Genomic DNA, 14,999 nt, shown 5'->3' with positions numbered 1-14,999 from the left:
TTTTTAGTTTGCCAAAGGCTGATTCCGTCCAGGACTTGTGATCTTAAGAAGCAATAGGATGGAAGCTAATAAAGTGAAGTCTTTAGTAATATAATTTCAAATCTCTCTCATAATTCTCCTAAATTTTTTAGTATGAGAAACTAGGCAACTTTCCCATCTGAAAACTTGCTACACTATGTCGTATCACTAGAAAACAAGTTACCAGTGGTAGCATTTTAAAAAATGCATGCCATTTATTATTTAAGTGCCATGTGCAAGAAGAGTTCTTGTATTTTTATGGGTGCTTTCTGTGGGAAATTTTAATATTTTTTTGTCATCTAGGAAAATAGAAATTTTCAACTGAATTATTTTTCACTTGGCAGCCAAAGTAAAAGGTGAACCGAAATACTGACATGAGTACTTTGTAAGTGTAGATTTTTTTCATGGTAGCATCAAAAGTACTTGTGTTCATAGTTGGAGTGCCTTTAACTGGAATTTTGGGGCACGTAATTATTTTGTAGAATGATGGGAAGCTACTCAGTGTGCAAGTAGAAGGTGTTCTCCCATCAGCCCTGAGTGAGTGAGGACACTTCTCGATTGCTTTGCTGTAAATTGGGATGTTTTGTGTTCAGGAAGGCGCCAAGGAGTTCGCGGCCGCGCTAACGGCGGAGCGCATCAAGACGCCGCCGAAGCGGCCCGGCGGGCGCCGGAGGGGCCGGCTCCCCAACAACACCAGCAGGCCCAGCACGCCCACCATCAACGTCCTGGAGTCCAAGGACACGGACAGCGACCGAGAGGCTGGCACTGAGACCGGCGGGGAGAACAACGACAAAGAGGAGGAGGAGAAGAAAGATGAAACGTCCAGTTCCTCTGGTAAGGCTGGTCGGTGCTGCTTCGCTCAATGAGCTGCAGCGCTTGAGAGGATGAAAGAAAATCAAAACTGCAAAAAACCCAACGCAACGAAAAACAACAAAAAGCCAACGCGAGTCAAGCTGTGCAATCCTAGAAAACGTGTGTTTGGAATGTATAGAACTGAGTGAAACGACAGAATAATGAGAGTTTAATCAAACTCTAAGAGAATGTCTCTATTTATGTGTAGGTCATGTAATTTGAGTAGCTACTGTACAGTAGCTTCTGTAAGAGGCGTGTGAAAAGTGCTTATTTTGTCTGGCACTTAGGAAACAGCAGAAAACCTGGGATATTTTTTAACTGCAGTTAATGATTTAACATTGTGAAGGGCAATGTAAATTTTGAAACGTAGCCTTACTCTCTATTATTTATTACAGAAGCAAATTCTAGGTGTCAAACACCAATAAAGATGAAGCCAAATATTGAGCCTCCAGAGAACGTGGAATGGAGTGGTGCAGAAGCTTCAATGTTTAGAGTTCTTATTGGCACCTACTATGACAACTTCTGTGCAATTGCCAGACTGATTGGGACCAAAACGTGCAGACAGGTAAGAAGGGAAACTACTTGCTAAGAGTCATAGTGATTAACTTTTAAAGCTAAAGTATACAAATACTAGTATTGATTACTAAAAGGGAAAAGTAATTAATTTTCTTGGTTTTCCCAAGAATGCTATGGTCCAGAATTCATACCACAAATACATAAAAGTTAGTTTTAAAATTGTTTTTAAATTAAATTTACAGGAGGTTTAAATTAGAGTATCACTTCTTAAATGACAAAAATAATCAACTTTAAATGTATTGAAAAGAGACTATGACTGGATATAATCTGTAAGTTGTTGGTTGGAGGAAATCATACTAACTTAGAATATGAGCAACTTTGTACTAGTGAGAGATTTATCGTGGATGTGTTATGGTATCTCTTGTTAGGTGTATGAGTTTAGAGTAAAGGAATCTAGTATTATTGCACCAGTCCCTGCTGAAGATGTTGATACTCCTCCCAGAAAGAAGAAAAGGAAACACAGGTAAATCTGTTACTAAATACCCTTAGCATAACAATAAAGTGGAGATACAGGGGATCAGAACAGAAAGTGTTTTGGAGGAAAAGTTGTGCAGCTCTTCTTTTGCTTCCAAAACCAAAAGTTGCAGCAATAAAACAAAATGGTGTTTTAGTTTCAGACAAAAGTCTTACTGCTTTGGCAAGCATGCCTTCCTCTTCTCTTTCCCTTTCGTTTCTTTTTGAGCTCTTTAACAGGCAGGTTCTTGTAGGTGCATTGATACAAGTAGTCAAAACTCTGTTTAGATTAGAAATCCCCTATGCAGCTTGGTGCAACGTTCAAGGTAGTGTGGTATAATTATTTTTTACAGCGATAAACATTAAATTTAGAAGCGTTTCAATAGGACTCAGTAATGATTAGATGGCATTTTAAAATAAAGTTACGGATTTTTTTTTATGATGAAGTGTATTCTAGTAAGCTTCAGGTAGCAGGCTAGTAGGCTTGCCTTGTTTTTCTTTAGGAGAGACTATTCCTTTGTAGTACCCCAGTTCCATTAGCACCTAGTACACCAACTAAAGAATGAGGTTAACAAGTTTATTATTTGAAGTGAAGCTGCAATGAAGAACAGAATTATGCTTTTCTGGAGCCACAAAGATAATTTGACACAATTTCTATTGAAATTGCAAAGCTTGGTGGCTACTGTCTGTCATTGAAATGCTTTTTTCTTTGAGAATTCCAAGGTTTGGAAAATGCAGCTTTGCTCTTTTTTTTTTTTTTTTTTTTTTTTTTTTTTTTTTTTTTTTTTTTTTTTTTTTTAAATTCTGAGGGATAAGAACATAGGAGATAAAAGCTGACTGAAAATTTGAAAAAACGTTTCTGTAGCAAGCAATAAGTACACTTTTTTTTCCATATAATTTCCTATTTCTCCCTTTAACTTTCTTTAATTTCCCTCGAATTTCTCCTTCCAGTTCTTCTCCCATAATACTTCTTGCTTCTGTCTTAGCTTGTCTATTTATTATTTCCAGGCCTAGTGAAATTCCTGAACTGGTTCAAAGATCCTGTTGACGTGGAGTAGAATATTTCTGTTTTGTAGCATAGAGGCAGGCAATGTGAGCTGGGAAAAGACTGAGTGAGCATCTGGAAGAGATTTTGTTCTCAGCAAAAGCTATTGATTTTAATGCTCTTGGCACAGTTTTCAAGTGTTTGGGCATTTGGTGGGCTTGGCTGTTTAAATTTAGGTTATTAGCCATGGTGCAAGTTTGGAATATGCAGCTGAGAATTAGCTTGCTGTCAGATTCACACAAGTTGCTGTAAAAATGGTGCCACTACATCTATTCAAAAAGAGCAGCTAAAAGGCTCAAACTTATTTTTTCAGCTGAAATGGATTGTATGATTACCAGGCTAACATTGTTTTGGAGGAGTTCTCAAGACTTTTTTTAGTTTAGGAGTTTGTTTTTTTTTTTTTCCCAAGTAAATGAAAGCACACTCAATTGCATGGGGTTTCTTGACTTTATTTTCTTTTTTATTAGTTGCCAATATAAAAACTTTAAGGATAGCAATTTAGTTTTGAAATGCCCTTTAATTCTTTAAACTCTCATTGAAGGAAGGAGATAATTTCACAAATTTCATGTCCCAGAATAGGTGGCAGTCGAGCTGTCTCCATTCTTCTATGGCAGTAGCCTTTTTAAAAAGGAGGGCAGTTTCGGCTGTCTACATCCTGCTGTAACCTGAGCACTCTGAAGATCTCCCACAGCCAGCAATTGGGACAAACATCTGGGAATCTTTCTCTGTTTCTTCCCTTTCTTTTAGTTGAGTTTACTCACTTTTGGAGTAAATCCAGTCCTAGAGCCAGGAAGGCCCTTCCTTTCCTTTTGCCCTTTTCCATTGCAGGGCTCTTACCTGCCTGCAGGTTTTTCACGTGTGCGTGTGGCTTTGAGCTAAAACAGTGTCACCAGAGAGAGAAGCAGCAGCAAAAGGCTGCTTTTGCTGGCCTCTTGTAACTGATTTGAGAGCAGATGAAGTCTTCTCTTACAAGATTTTGCCTATTTCCCATGTCATCTTGGTGCCCATTTGGGCATACTGAGCAACTAGCTGGCAAGACTCCACCCCTCTTGGACAATGGAATGTCTTGTCTCCCTCCTACCTGTGTCATTTTTGTTAAGATAGGTGTAATATGGCTGATCAGTGGGAGAAGTGGACTTCAAATATAGTTTCTTTTTGGAGATCCAGTAAGTGTCAGAGCCTGGGCTATGTATCAGATTGACCTGTTATTTTGAGAAAACCCTGTCTTGATGAGAAGTGAGTACTTTGCGTAGTAAAAAAACCTGATTGAAGAAAGAATTCTGAAAAGCATGGGTGTTTGCTGGAGGGAGAGTGCACTTCAGTACTGTTCATTCTTCCATGTGTACGTTTTCTTCCATTGCTGGGAGCTGAGTTGAATTTGCTTTAACTAATCAGCACTCCTTCCTCTATTTCAGTACTGATTTTAAGGCCATATAAAGCTACTTCTTTATTGTTTTGGTTTTCCTCTTCTCCCTCACCCCCTATTCAGAGGCCAGTTTGTGATTTTATTTGAAAGTATTTTCCCCCCATGTTCTCATTTTCTTTCCCCTGTACTTGCCTTCTGCTGGACTGGTGCTCATTGCATGTGTTTGAATAGCTTATGTAGTTTTGCCAAGAGTTCAGGATGACTTTTTGTTGGGATTTAAAGTCTCACTGTTATCAGGCAAAAGGTGCACCTGAGGCATTGGTGCAGATATTCTTATATGCTACCTGGTTGGAAGGCTGAGTCTTGGAGTGGTGGGGAGGGGAGGCTGTGGATAAGAGAGACAGAATCTTTGAGTAATGCCAGAAAATCAAAGACTGCAAAGACTCAACTACATATTTGACATAATTGGCATGTATTTTGAATTTTTAGTGCTCTTTCTGATAGCAGAGTATCCCTGTGCAAAGCAAGAAATGCTGGAGCAGGTTCTTCCGAAGTGTTTTTAGTGCTGGGTTGGCTGACACTGCTGATGCCTAAAACCACTGGCAAAGTCTAGTAGGTTGTGAGGAGAGAAGAGCAGTATCTTTGGCAGCTTCTGTCATGATACTTTTGGAAACACTTGTTTTCTAAGCTGGCTCTCCTGCAGATGTCAGCAACAAGATGTACAAATCCACTGGCTTGCTTGGAAACCTGCCATAGAGTTTGCAGTTGGCTTTTTTTAATGAAGCAATGAAGCTTCAAGTTGTGAGTGCTTTCTCAACTTTGTCTTTTCCTTGCTTTTGCTTCCTGCTGCATGGGACCAGGTCTTGCCTTCAGTTTCTGTTTGAGATGGCAGATTTATATAGGGCAGATACAAAAATGACTCTGCTTTTAGTATGGTGCTTGCTCAGGCTTTAGCTTTGTGCACTAACCAGGGGAACTTGCAGTGCTTTGTGGCAGTTTTTGGAAGCTACAAGGCAGTGAATGTATTGGATTGTGCCAGTCAAAACTCCTGTCGAGTTGGTCAGAGTTGGCAGCCTGCTTCCTGTTGTCTTGTGCCATTCCCCACAGTTCCTGTCACTGCCACTGTCTCCAGCCCTGATCTCCCTCCTGTGACACCAATCTCTCCAGAAGAGGGGCAGAGCAGATGGATGCCCTTCCCATTGTGACTGCCACCTGTAGTGTTCTTTCTGCTTTGACTTGTTACTATTAATGGTTTGTTGATGTGTGTGCACATTTGTGTACATTTAAAGTATTAGGATAGGGCTTACCTTAGGAGAAAAAGTAGAGCTGCTAATTGCTAATGAAAGAGTATTTTAAGAAGTCTGGCCACAGAATGCTTTTAAGGATTTGCTGTGCTAGACAGTTCGTATTATCTTGGGGTGACAGACAGTTTCTGTGAAAGATTTGTTCAAAAATATGGTATGTTTCATCTTCCAAATACCAGGTAGACAAGAAAGAAAGAAAGTAGTTTGGTGTACATTAGAGTAATTTAAGTCAAAATTATACTCCTTTCAGGTATATGGGAAGTGTCTTCTTCCAGAGCCAATGTCTCATAATTCATAAATATATGTTGGTAGCATTTTCTTCTAGAGTGAATCACTCTTAATAGGAATTTCATCTATTTATTACAGTACTCTGTGTTGCTGGGCTTCTTCCTTCCTCTCAGCCTTAATTACTTGGACAAATCTGCCTTTGTGGGTTTCTAATTCCTATGGGGTCCTTCAGTGCTTTTAAGAAAGCTGGTTGTTAAGTTAAATCTCATAGTAATGCTTTAGAAGGGCAATTTCATAGAGAATCTTATTTACCTGAAGCTTTTGGAGGGCGCTGCACACCATTTGGTTGAAGTAAAAGCTGCTATCCTTTTATGAAAGAAGCAGCAGCTAAAAAGTTCAATTAAGTAGTTACAGTGGGAGATATTTTTTCAGTGTGCAAACTTCTAAGGAGTGTTGCATTCACTGGAAGGCAGAATAGCTTTTGTAGGTGCTCTGTGCTGGGGATCTTTTAGTACCTTTGTGCATGTGTGTTTTGGGCAGCTCAGTAAATCTGCAGAGAAAGTGAGGTTGCTTGATGCAGCTGGCAATGTTTTATTTGGCCAAGGAATGAGGCTTCTCCCATATTGTCTTGATGTTGTTACATGATATAGTAAGGAAGTCCAAGAAGCAAAAACTTTGAAAATCCTTAATCTATTTTTTAAAATATGTGTTCACTGAAATACAAGAGGTAACTAAAATGCACAGAATTGAAGAAAAAAATAAAACAACTGAAATTAAGTCTGGTTTTGCTTTTTGGTACTAAAGGTCCAGACAGATGTTTTTGCTTGATTGTATCTGTATTTATGGAATGACTGACATTCCCTGGCCAAAGAGCTTGCAATCTGAAATGGATACAAAATAAAGGGGTAAATGTAACTTGCAAGAATTTTCAAGTATAGTGAGTTGTTATATGCTAACCAAAATCATGTTAATCTTAAAAAAAAAAAAAAAAAAAAAAAAAGCACAGCAAATGCAAACAATAAAATCTACCACGCAACAGAAATACCACTTCTGGCAAGGGGTATGCTTGGCTGAGCTACCTGAGAGAGGTGACACAGAAGGAGAACTGTAAAAGACAAAAGAGAAAGGAATGTAGACTTAGAAGCAGAAGGGGAAAGGCTCAGTGCAGCACCACCAGCCAGGACAACCGGGGAAAAGTGTCCAGCCAGAAGGAATACTGAGGTCCCATCAGTGTGGCCGTGCCAGGCAGACACTGTCTCCTATCAAGTACTTGGAGCTCCTGAGGTGAAGAGTAGGACCTGGCTGTGATCTGTAGGTGACAGCCAGAGTGGTGCTGGGGCCAAGTCCTGAGAAGCAAAAGGCTGCCCCATTTCAACCCCCCTATTGTGGCATGACCCTCCAGGTCTGCAACTTCGTATCCTTCCTTTGCTGCTGCTCCTGCCTGCCGGCAGCAGCTCCAGCAGCCTGCTCTCGGCAGGGCTTCCTGCAAGGCCATCTGAATTTAGGCATCTCTAGGCTGGGCTGGGTGGGGACTGCTCACCTGTACAATCTTGGGACTAGAGGAATGGTGTGGGGAGCGGGGGGAAGCAGCCTGCAGAGTTCTGGTCTTGTCAAGCCCAAGAGACTGGGACAGGGTGGTTGTGCTGCAGCCCCGTTGACTTGTGTGCAGTTAGCAGCTGTTCATGTCTCCAGAAACTTTCCCGTCTTAAGTCAAGTGTGGGTGCAAGATGCAGCTGCCTTTCCCAGCCCACTGCAGGAGGAGTTCCTGTCAACCTTCTTGTTTGTTTTGTGTTTTTGCAGGTTGTGGGCTGCTCATTGCAGAAAGATACAGCTGAAAAAGGGTTAGCATCTTTCCATTCAATTTATGTCCTGAACTTTTAAGATTCTACTATTGCTTTTTTTGGTTTTGGTTGTTTGTGGGGGGGCCTGGTTGTTTGTTTTTTTAATGTTAGGCCATTATATAAGTTCTGTGGGAAACTAGAAATTCTAGGGGAATGAAAATTACAAAACATTGACTCTCGCTACACGTATTGTAGGGACAAAAGGTACTCTTTGGTTTACATAGCTGGAAGAGCTCTGTATAATACCACAAAAAGGAAAGGAGGCTGAGTTTACAGTCTTTCCAGTATGGCCTCGTTGAAGCACAGGTAAAAGTGGTATTAAGAATAGGAGCTGCAGTAAAAAGTGCCTTTTTTTTTGTAAGCCAGCTTAATTTAGAAATAGTTCTCTGAAAAGTTGTTGAGAGCCGTTGGGACTTGTAGCAACATAAATAATTGATCAGTTTGCCTCTCTCCTTTTTTGTTGCTGATTGCTAACTTGAACATTTTTACAAATTTGCAAATTCATACAAACCCAAAACAAGCTCAGGAGTATTAATGGCAAATATAATTTATATAGCACCAAATTCTCCTAGCTGCTCTGTGGGTAAAGCTCTAGACTTGTCCCAGGTAGTTTCTTTCTTGCCTAGAAGATTTCAGCATTGTCTGTACTGGAAAATTGACGTGGGAAACCACAATGGTATAATAATAAAAATAAAAATAAAGGAATTACATGGCCAGTGTTCCCTGTTTGAAAGTTGACTTGTTCCACATTAAAAATTGCTTTGAGTATTTAAGCAAATTTACTTTGCTGAATAATATCAGTGCTATTCCAAAACATGTTCAGACAGGAAATTATACCATGATTTTCCACATAAGCAACTTTCAGCCCTGAATACTCAAAGCAGCTGAGCAATGGCAGAGTGAGGTGCACTAGGAAGGCAGGTAATGGTGTAAAACACCTCACTAATGTTACAGTTCTGGTTTTGTGTCTTTTGGGTTTTTAACCCCATTCGTTGTAGGTTTGGGTTTTTGTTCATGTTTGGGCTTGCTTAGTTAAATGAGTAAAAGGGAATTTCTGCCTTGGAGTGAGGGGGAACTGTATGTGGTCTGTTTGCAACTTTCAACTTCACAAAATGTTGCTATTTTTATTCAGATGGGTCATCGAATCACGTTTACAACTATCAGCCATGTGATCACCCACGTCAGCCTTGTGATAGTTCATGCCCATGTGTAATTGCTCAAAACTTCTGTGAGAAGTTTTGTCAGTGCAGCTCAGAATGTAAGTAAAACATTTAAAAGTTGTCTATAAACTTTTGTTTCACTGTCCCACCATTGAGCTGTGTACTACCACTCTGTCTGTACTGCAGACAGTTACAGGAGCAGCAAATTGTGTCAAACAGTGCGAGCTCATTCAGTTTAATTGGCCCCTGTAATTGGCCATTGCATGAAGTCAGAAGCAGTCTTCAGACTTAAAATTGAGGAAGAGTAATTAAAATCAGGGAAGGAAAAATTTGCAGCACTTCTGAATGTCCTATGCAGATATCAATGGCTGTGTTACCAATATTGTGATATGCTATAACCTGCACAGTCTTAATTTTATGCTGTATTTTTTCATACTTGCTCTTTTTCTTTCCCACACATTCCTTTGCAGGCCAAAATCGTTTTCCTGGGTGTCGTTGTAAAGCACAATGCAACACCAAGCAGTGCCCCTGTTACCTGGCTGTCCGTGAGTGTGATCCTGACCTCTGCCTGACTTGTGGAGCAGCTGACCACTGGGACAGCAAAAATGTTTCTTGCAAGAACTGCAGCATTCAGAGAGGATCCAAAAAAGTATGTCCAGAGTTATACAACTTGCATGTCTGTTGCCTGGGTTTTGAGGTGTTCTTGTATTTTCAAGTCAGAGAATGGAATTTCTTTGCCTTCGTGCTGTCAAATGGGAAAACAAAAAAACCCAAACCAAACAGCAAGGAAGGGAGCTGTCACTTACTAGCTTGCTCATGTCCTGCTGTTAATCTCTATCTACATTTTGTCATGTACCAATTAGTGTTTTCTGTGCAGCACTGCAGCAGGATATCTCCTTTTCCCCATTCAGGCTTTGCTTCTTAATTGCAAATAGGCTGCTGTTTTAAAGTGATACCTCAGCAGTCTTTCCCCAGATCAGCATAAAGAAGTTTATCCCAGAGTCTAGAAGCTGTTTCTTCAGTTGTTGATTCTAAGGCATAAACTTCTATAGAATCTACTAAGTCTTTACTTTTCTTTTACTGAAAGCCCGTTCTGTTCTAGCAAATAAATAAATCAATGAATCAATAAGCCAAAGTTTATTTCTACTCTGGAATATCTTCTCACAAAATAGTTGATTACTGAGCTAATCAGCAGTGTCTGCAGACTTTTTGAGGTTGAAGTCTTTAGTAAATGAATTTTTATGTAACCCTCTCATTTCAAGGTGTCTTGGGGTAGTTAAACTAAAATTTTTAGTAGTTTTCAAGTATTTGGTCATTTTTTTTACATACATCTTCTGATCCACAAGCTGTAATTTTAGTGTGTGTGTGATCATTAGAAGACTCTGGATTTGTCTGCTCTCCTGGAGTCTCAGCATATACATTTCACTAAGTGATACAAAACAACATGGGGAAAAAAACCTGAACTCAAATCTATTTGAGGCATATTGAAACTTTTTGGGTTTTTTGTTCTACAGCACTTACTATTGGCACCTTCAGATGTGGCAGGCTGGGGAATTTTTATCAAAGATCCTGTACAGAAGAATGAATTCATCTCTGAATACTGTGGTGAGGTAAGGATGGAGAGCACTGGATATGAGCTGAACTGGTGAAATTATGCATTGACAGGGCCTGACCATGGGATACCACTGTCTGTAACCTGGTGTCACGTTCAGACAGAGCCATGTGGCTGACCAAGTGTCACAGGCTGTAACTGCTGTCACAGGCTCAAACTCCAGGAGCTACACAATTGAAATGTCACAAAAATTTTCAAACAGATTCTTGTGAGAAGGAGAGGCTGGAAAGTGCTTTTTCTTTTAGATGGAATTTCAGTTCAGACATGCATGGAATTTGGTGGCAAATCATTTAGTATAGTACTGAAAATAGGAGCTTTCGCTAAGCTATAATATTCTGTAGCAGTAAAACCCAGAGTTAGGTATGCAGTCCTGATTTTGAGAGGAGAAGCAATTCTTGCTTTCCTTCTGTTCTGAAAGTTTATTTAAGCTAAGAGCAAAGCATGGATGTTTGGTAAGTGCAGAATGCTTGCTGAAAACAACACTTTGTTTGGGAATACTTTGAATCCCAGAGAATAAAAAAACTCCCGCCTGTCTTTCAGAAGGTTGGGGGGTGGTTTGACATTAAGCTGCTATGGTTACACAATGGAGTAGTGCTTCTCTTTTTCACAAGTGGTGTTTCTTTCAGATTATTTCTCAGGATGAGGCAGACAGAAGAGGAAAAGTGTACGACAAATACATGTGCAGCTTTCTGTTTAACTTGAATAATGGTATGTATGCATTAGCTGCAGCCCTTGGTAGCATAAGTAAAGTATGTATGCTCAGCCTTTTGTTCAGCCCTGTTCTTCTGCAGACAGCAGGCAACAATGAGAATTTTTATCCACACATCTTTCCCTGTCAGTGTCTAGATTCATCCTGTTGACAGCTAGTCTTTGGGGTTTTTTTTCTCTAAATGCTAGTCAGCTAGATGTAGTGATGGAGCCTGTTGCACAAGCTATTATACAAGAGGAGTAGAACTTCATGGATTAAAATTATGTGCAGATATTAAGTAGACCGAAGAATGTAGAAGCAGGTGTTGTCTCAAGTAATTTTACTGAATTACATCATCAGTAAGTTATGATAGTAATTGCATTTGGCGGGGGGAAAAGCCACATACAGATATGTGGTCGTGTCTGCTGCCACTAGAAGAGAAAAATATAAACTGCACTGCATCAAGCATAAAATACTAGAAAATGGTTGAAATGAGGGAAAAAAACCTGCTGCTTTATGTCAGTGTTGGCTTAGCAGATTCATGGAGCTTATCCTTTTGGAATAAAGGTAGAGAAGCTTCAAGGAGAAGCTAAGGTGGTGCCACTGTGGCGGGAGGTAAAGGAAAAGCAATGTTGAACAGCGGAGTTCAGCTGCTGTAGGGCAGTGGGCCAGCTCTTCCACCAGGGAAGCTGTGCAGTTACCTTCTCCAACTGCTAAGATCCAAGCATACTAGAGCACATTAAACTCAAAAATGTGTTTCTAGGTGACCCATCCATCATTTGTCGGTTTTGTTGTTTTTTCTGCCCCCTGTAGATTTTGTGGTTGATGCAACACGCAAGGGCAACAAAATTAGATTTGCAAACCATTCAGTAAATCCCAACTGCTATGCAAAAGGTAAGTCTCACATTTACTTTCCTTTCATCAATGTATGAAATACTGTGAGATATTTCTTTAGCATGCATTTTATCAGTATTTGTACTAACATACCTAATTTCTTTTTAAACAGTTATGATGGTTAATGGTGATCACAGAATAGGAATATTTGCTAAAAGAGCCATTCAGACTGGTGAAGAACTGTTCTTTGACTACAGGTGGGTAGATGGATTTCAGATGGGATTAGTTTTCAGTATCTGTGCAGATCAGAGTTAATTCCTGGGCGTGCCTGGTCCCTGCAACCTCAGGTCTCAACAGCTGAGAAGCAGCACTCCCCACACTGGTTTTGTTAAGCCAGATGTCAGAGCAAGACTGATTTGAGCTAAGCAGCTGGTTAAGAGCCTGCAAACTTGGAACAGCAGCTCCTATACTGCAAAGTGTAGTGACAAATGGGGACAGACTCTCTGGTTGGGTTCCCAAGTTAACTCCCCCATCATTCAGAAATAGGCAAGAATTTCAGAGAATGAAATTACAGAATTACTACAGACAATTAGTGCTTGCAAAGAATGTGTCCTTTCCTCTACCATCATCTCACTTGACAAAAAGTAAGCTGTCCAGTGGCAATACTGTGTATGTCAACCTTGAGAAATGCAGTTTTCCAGTACTGAAAATGAACTTCAGGACTGTGAGATTCAAGGTGAAAAAGTACGGAATTTTAGTGATTCATCTCCTCTTGATCAAACATCTCTGACAGTAGATTCTTGAGTGGGTCAGCAGTGTTATGCACCTGCAAATTCACACAAGAAGGAAACACCCCAGCTGGTGAGGAAGTGATGGGAAATCTGAGAATATAATATAATATAATATAATATAATATAATATAATATAATATAATATAATATAATATAATATAATATAATATAATATAATATAATATAATATAATATAATATAATATAATATAATATAATATAATATAATATAATATAATATAATATAATATAATATAATATAATATAATATATATTATAATATATATTATAATATAGATGGTTGTGGTGCTGAAGCTGAAATGTTCCATGATACTGGATTGTGATTTTTTTTTTTTTAATTTCAGATATAGCCAAGCTGATGCCCTTAAGTATGTGGGCATTGAAAGAGAAATGGAAATCCCTTGACACCAGCTACCTCTTCTTTTAAACAAACAGCTGCCTTATCTTCAGGAATTTCTAGTACTGTGGGCAATTTTAGAAAAATAAAAATGATGCAATTTGAAATTCTGTATTTGCAAAGTACTGTAACAGTAATTTATAGTAACAAATTTTAAAAAAAACCCCAACTTTTTATTGCCTTCTCACCAGCTGCAAAGTGTTTTGTACCTATGAACTTTTGCAATAATGTGGTGTGGTACATTTTTCAACCTTGAATAAAGGATACTTGAACTTCTTCATTTTTACTGGAATTGAGTTGGAATTTTGTGTCAAGCCCCTTGAGAAAGCAGTGTGGATTTAACCTGTAACTTCTGTGCAAGCAAAGTCAGCTCCATACTTGCCTCCCTATGTTACTGTTACTTTGGGTCACATTTAACATCAGTGTGAAGATGCAAACAGTGTCGCTCTCAGTCAGGTGATTATGGTGCTGCAGTGCCTGGAGTGAGAAAGGAGTGGTCTTGCAGCTTCTCAGCTCCCTGGGCATGCAGCTACACCCATGTTCTCTGGAGGAATGGCTGCAGCCCAGAAACTCTTAAAATTGCCAGAATAGCTGGGATTTCTGTGACAAACACTACTTTCAGGACAAAGCTGTGCAACAAGCTGCCCTCACTGTGGTTCCTCTGAACGATGAATACAACAGTAATTACACATACATTTAAAAAAATAGGAGATGCAGAAGAGAAATGTATAGTTTTATCCAGATTCATTTAGATTGCAGCTGGATGTCTGTACAGGGCTACCACATTTATTTCTCACTTGCTTGTGGATTGTGAACTCCGCAGCCTCTTACGAAGTAGAACACAAATCAGCTGCAGTGGGAGGGCAGGCACAGGGTGAGTCCAGTAAATTCTGTCCAGAGTGACCATTTACCTGCTGGGCTGCGGGGGCTCCAAGCCTGGGGCTGAGTTCAGATCTTCCTGCTTCCACACTCCATGTACAGCAGGCAGCTGCCACATGCCCTCCACCTTGGTGGTGGCCCAGGTAAGAACTAAGAGTTCATGAGGAAAAGAACAGTCCAAAAGTAAAAACCTGATTTTCTCCCTCCCCAGGCAAAGCACAGGTCCTGGTTCACAGTACACAAAGCCCTGCTTTAAGCAGCCCAGGGCTTTGAAAGGCAGCTCAGATCAGGTGCAGGTGATTTCTGGCCTTCCAACTAAGAAAGGAATTCAGGCTACTTCTTTGTCATCATAGCACACACATCCTGCTAAAAACTATTAGCCCTGAACTTCCTGCAAGAAAGGTGAACAAAGACAAAACAGCATCTTAGAAAAAAATAAAAAATTTAAGAGGCATCACCAGCTCCACTCTTCTAAATTTCCAAATGGAACTTCGAGCAGCGAGATGCTTCTATTGCCCCTAATGGCAGTCTTTAGCTCTCTCAGAACAGAAATAGCAAGCATACAAAATCTCAAATGCGGATGACAACCTTCCCTTTTTCCAAATCAGTTTGGATCACATCTGGTACTGCTCCATAATGTATTTTTTTAAACCCAGAGTTCAACTGTAACCATTAGTTTCCCTCAAGAGGGGAACATTAACAACACAAAACCTGTCTCCTTTCCTGCAAGAAGAAACACTGAACAAATCATAATTTCCATAAAGGGTAGAGTGGCTAGGGAAGTCCTTTTCACGATCAAGATTAGAAAATAGAGATTACCAAAACCCAGACCTGTGAGGATGACAGCATTTTGCCTGTAGCATGTGAAAAACCAACAGTCATTTCATAAAACGTGAGAACAGAATGAGGCCTGGTCAATCAAGGTATGTGTAGTA

General features: G+C 39.8%; 1 protein-coding gene across 8 annotated transcripts in view; it reads left to right on the top strand.

Moving 5' to 3' along the window:
• EZH2 (enhancer of zeste 2 polycomb repressive complex 2 subunit) overlaps nucleotides 1–13,477 on the top strand; it is a 50,305-nt gene extending 36,828 nt beyond the window's left edge. For all 8 annotated transcript variants that reach the window (XM_066191488.1, XM_066191462.1, XM_066191471.1 and 5 more), the window contains 11 exons: nucleotides 612–852; nucleotides 1,266–1,435; nucleotides 1,815–1,909; nucleotides 7,643–7,683; nucleotides 8,816–8,941; nucleotides 9,314–9,492; nucleotides 10,358–10,453; nucleotides 11,082–11,163; nucleotides 11,957–12,037; nucleotides 12,150–12,234; nucleotides 13,133–13,477. In XM_066191488.1, coding sequence (XP_066047585.1) covers nucleotides 612–852; nucleotides 1,266–1,435; nucleotides 1,815–1,909; nucleotides 7,643–7,683; nucleotides 8,816–8,941; nucleotides 9,314–9,492; nucleotides 10,358–10,453; nucleotides 11,082–11,163; nucleotides 11,957–12,037; nucleotides 12,150–12,234; nucleotides 13,133–13,193 — 1,257 coding nt within the window. In that variant the 3' untranslated portion in view covers nucleotides 13,194–13,477. The remainder of the gene's footprint in view (nucleotides 1–611; nucleotides 853–1,265; nucleotides 1,436–1,814; nucleotides 1,910–7,642; nucleotides 7,684–8,815; nucleotides 8,942–9,313; nucleotides 9,493–10,357; nucleotides 10,454–11,081; nucleotides 11,164–11,956; nucleotides 12,038–12,149; nucleotides 12,235–13,132) is intronic.
• Nucleotides 13,478–14,999: the final 1,522 nt, after the last annotated feature.

Source organism: Chamaea fasciata, unplaced genomic scaffold (genome assembly GCF_029207755.1).
Source record: "Chamaea fasciata isolate MVZ Bird 193981 ecotype frontalis unplaced genomic scaffold, bChaFas1.0.hap1 SCAF_1, whole genome shotgun sequence".
Classification (NCBI taxonomy): Eukaryota; Metazoa; Chordata; class Aves; order Passeriformes; family Sylviidae; genus Chamaea; species Chamaea fasciata.
Note: the sequence above shows the minus strand (reverse complement) of the source record. Positions and strands in the feature narration are given on the sequence as shown.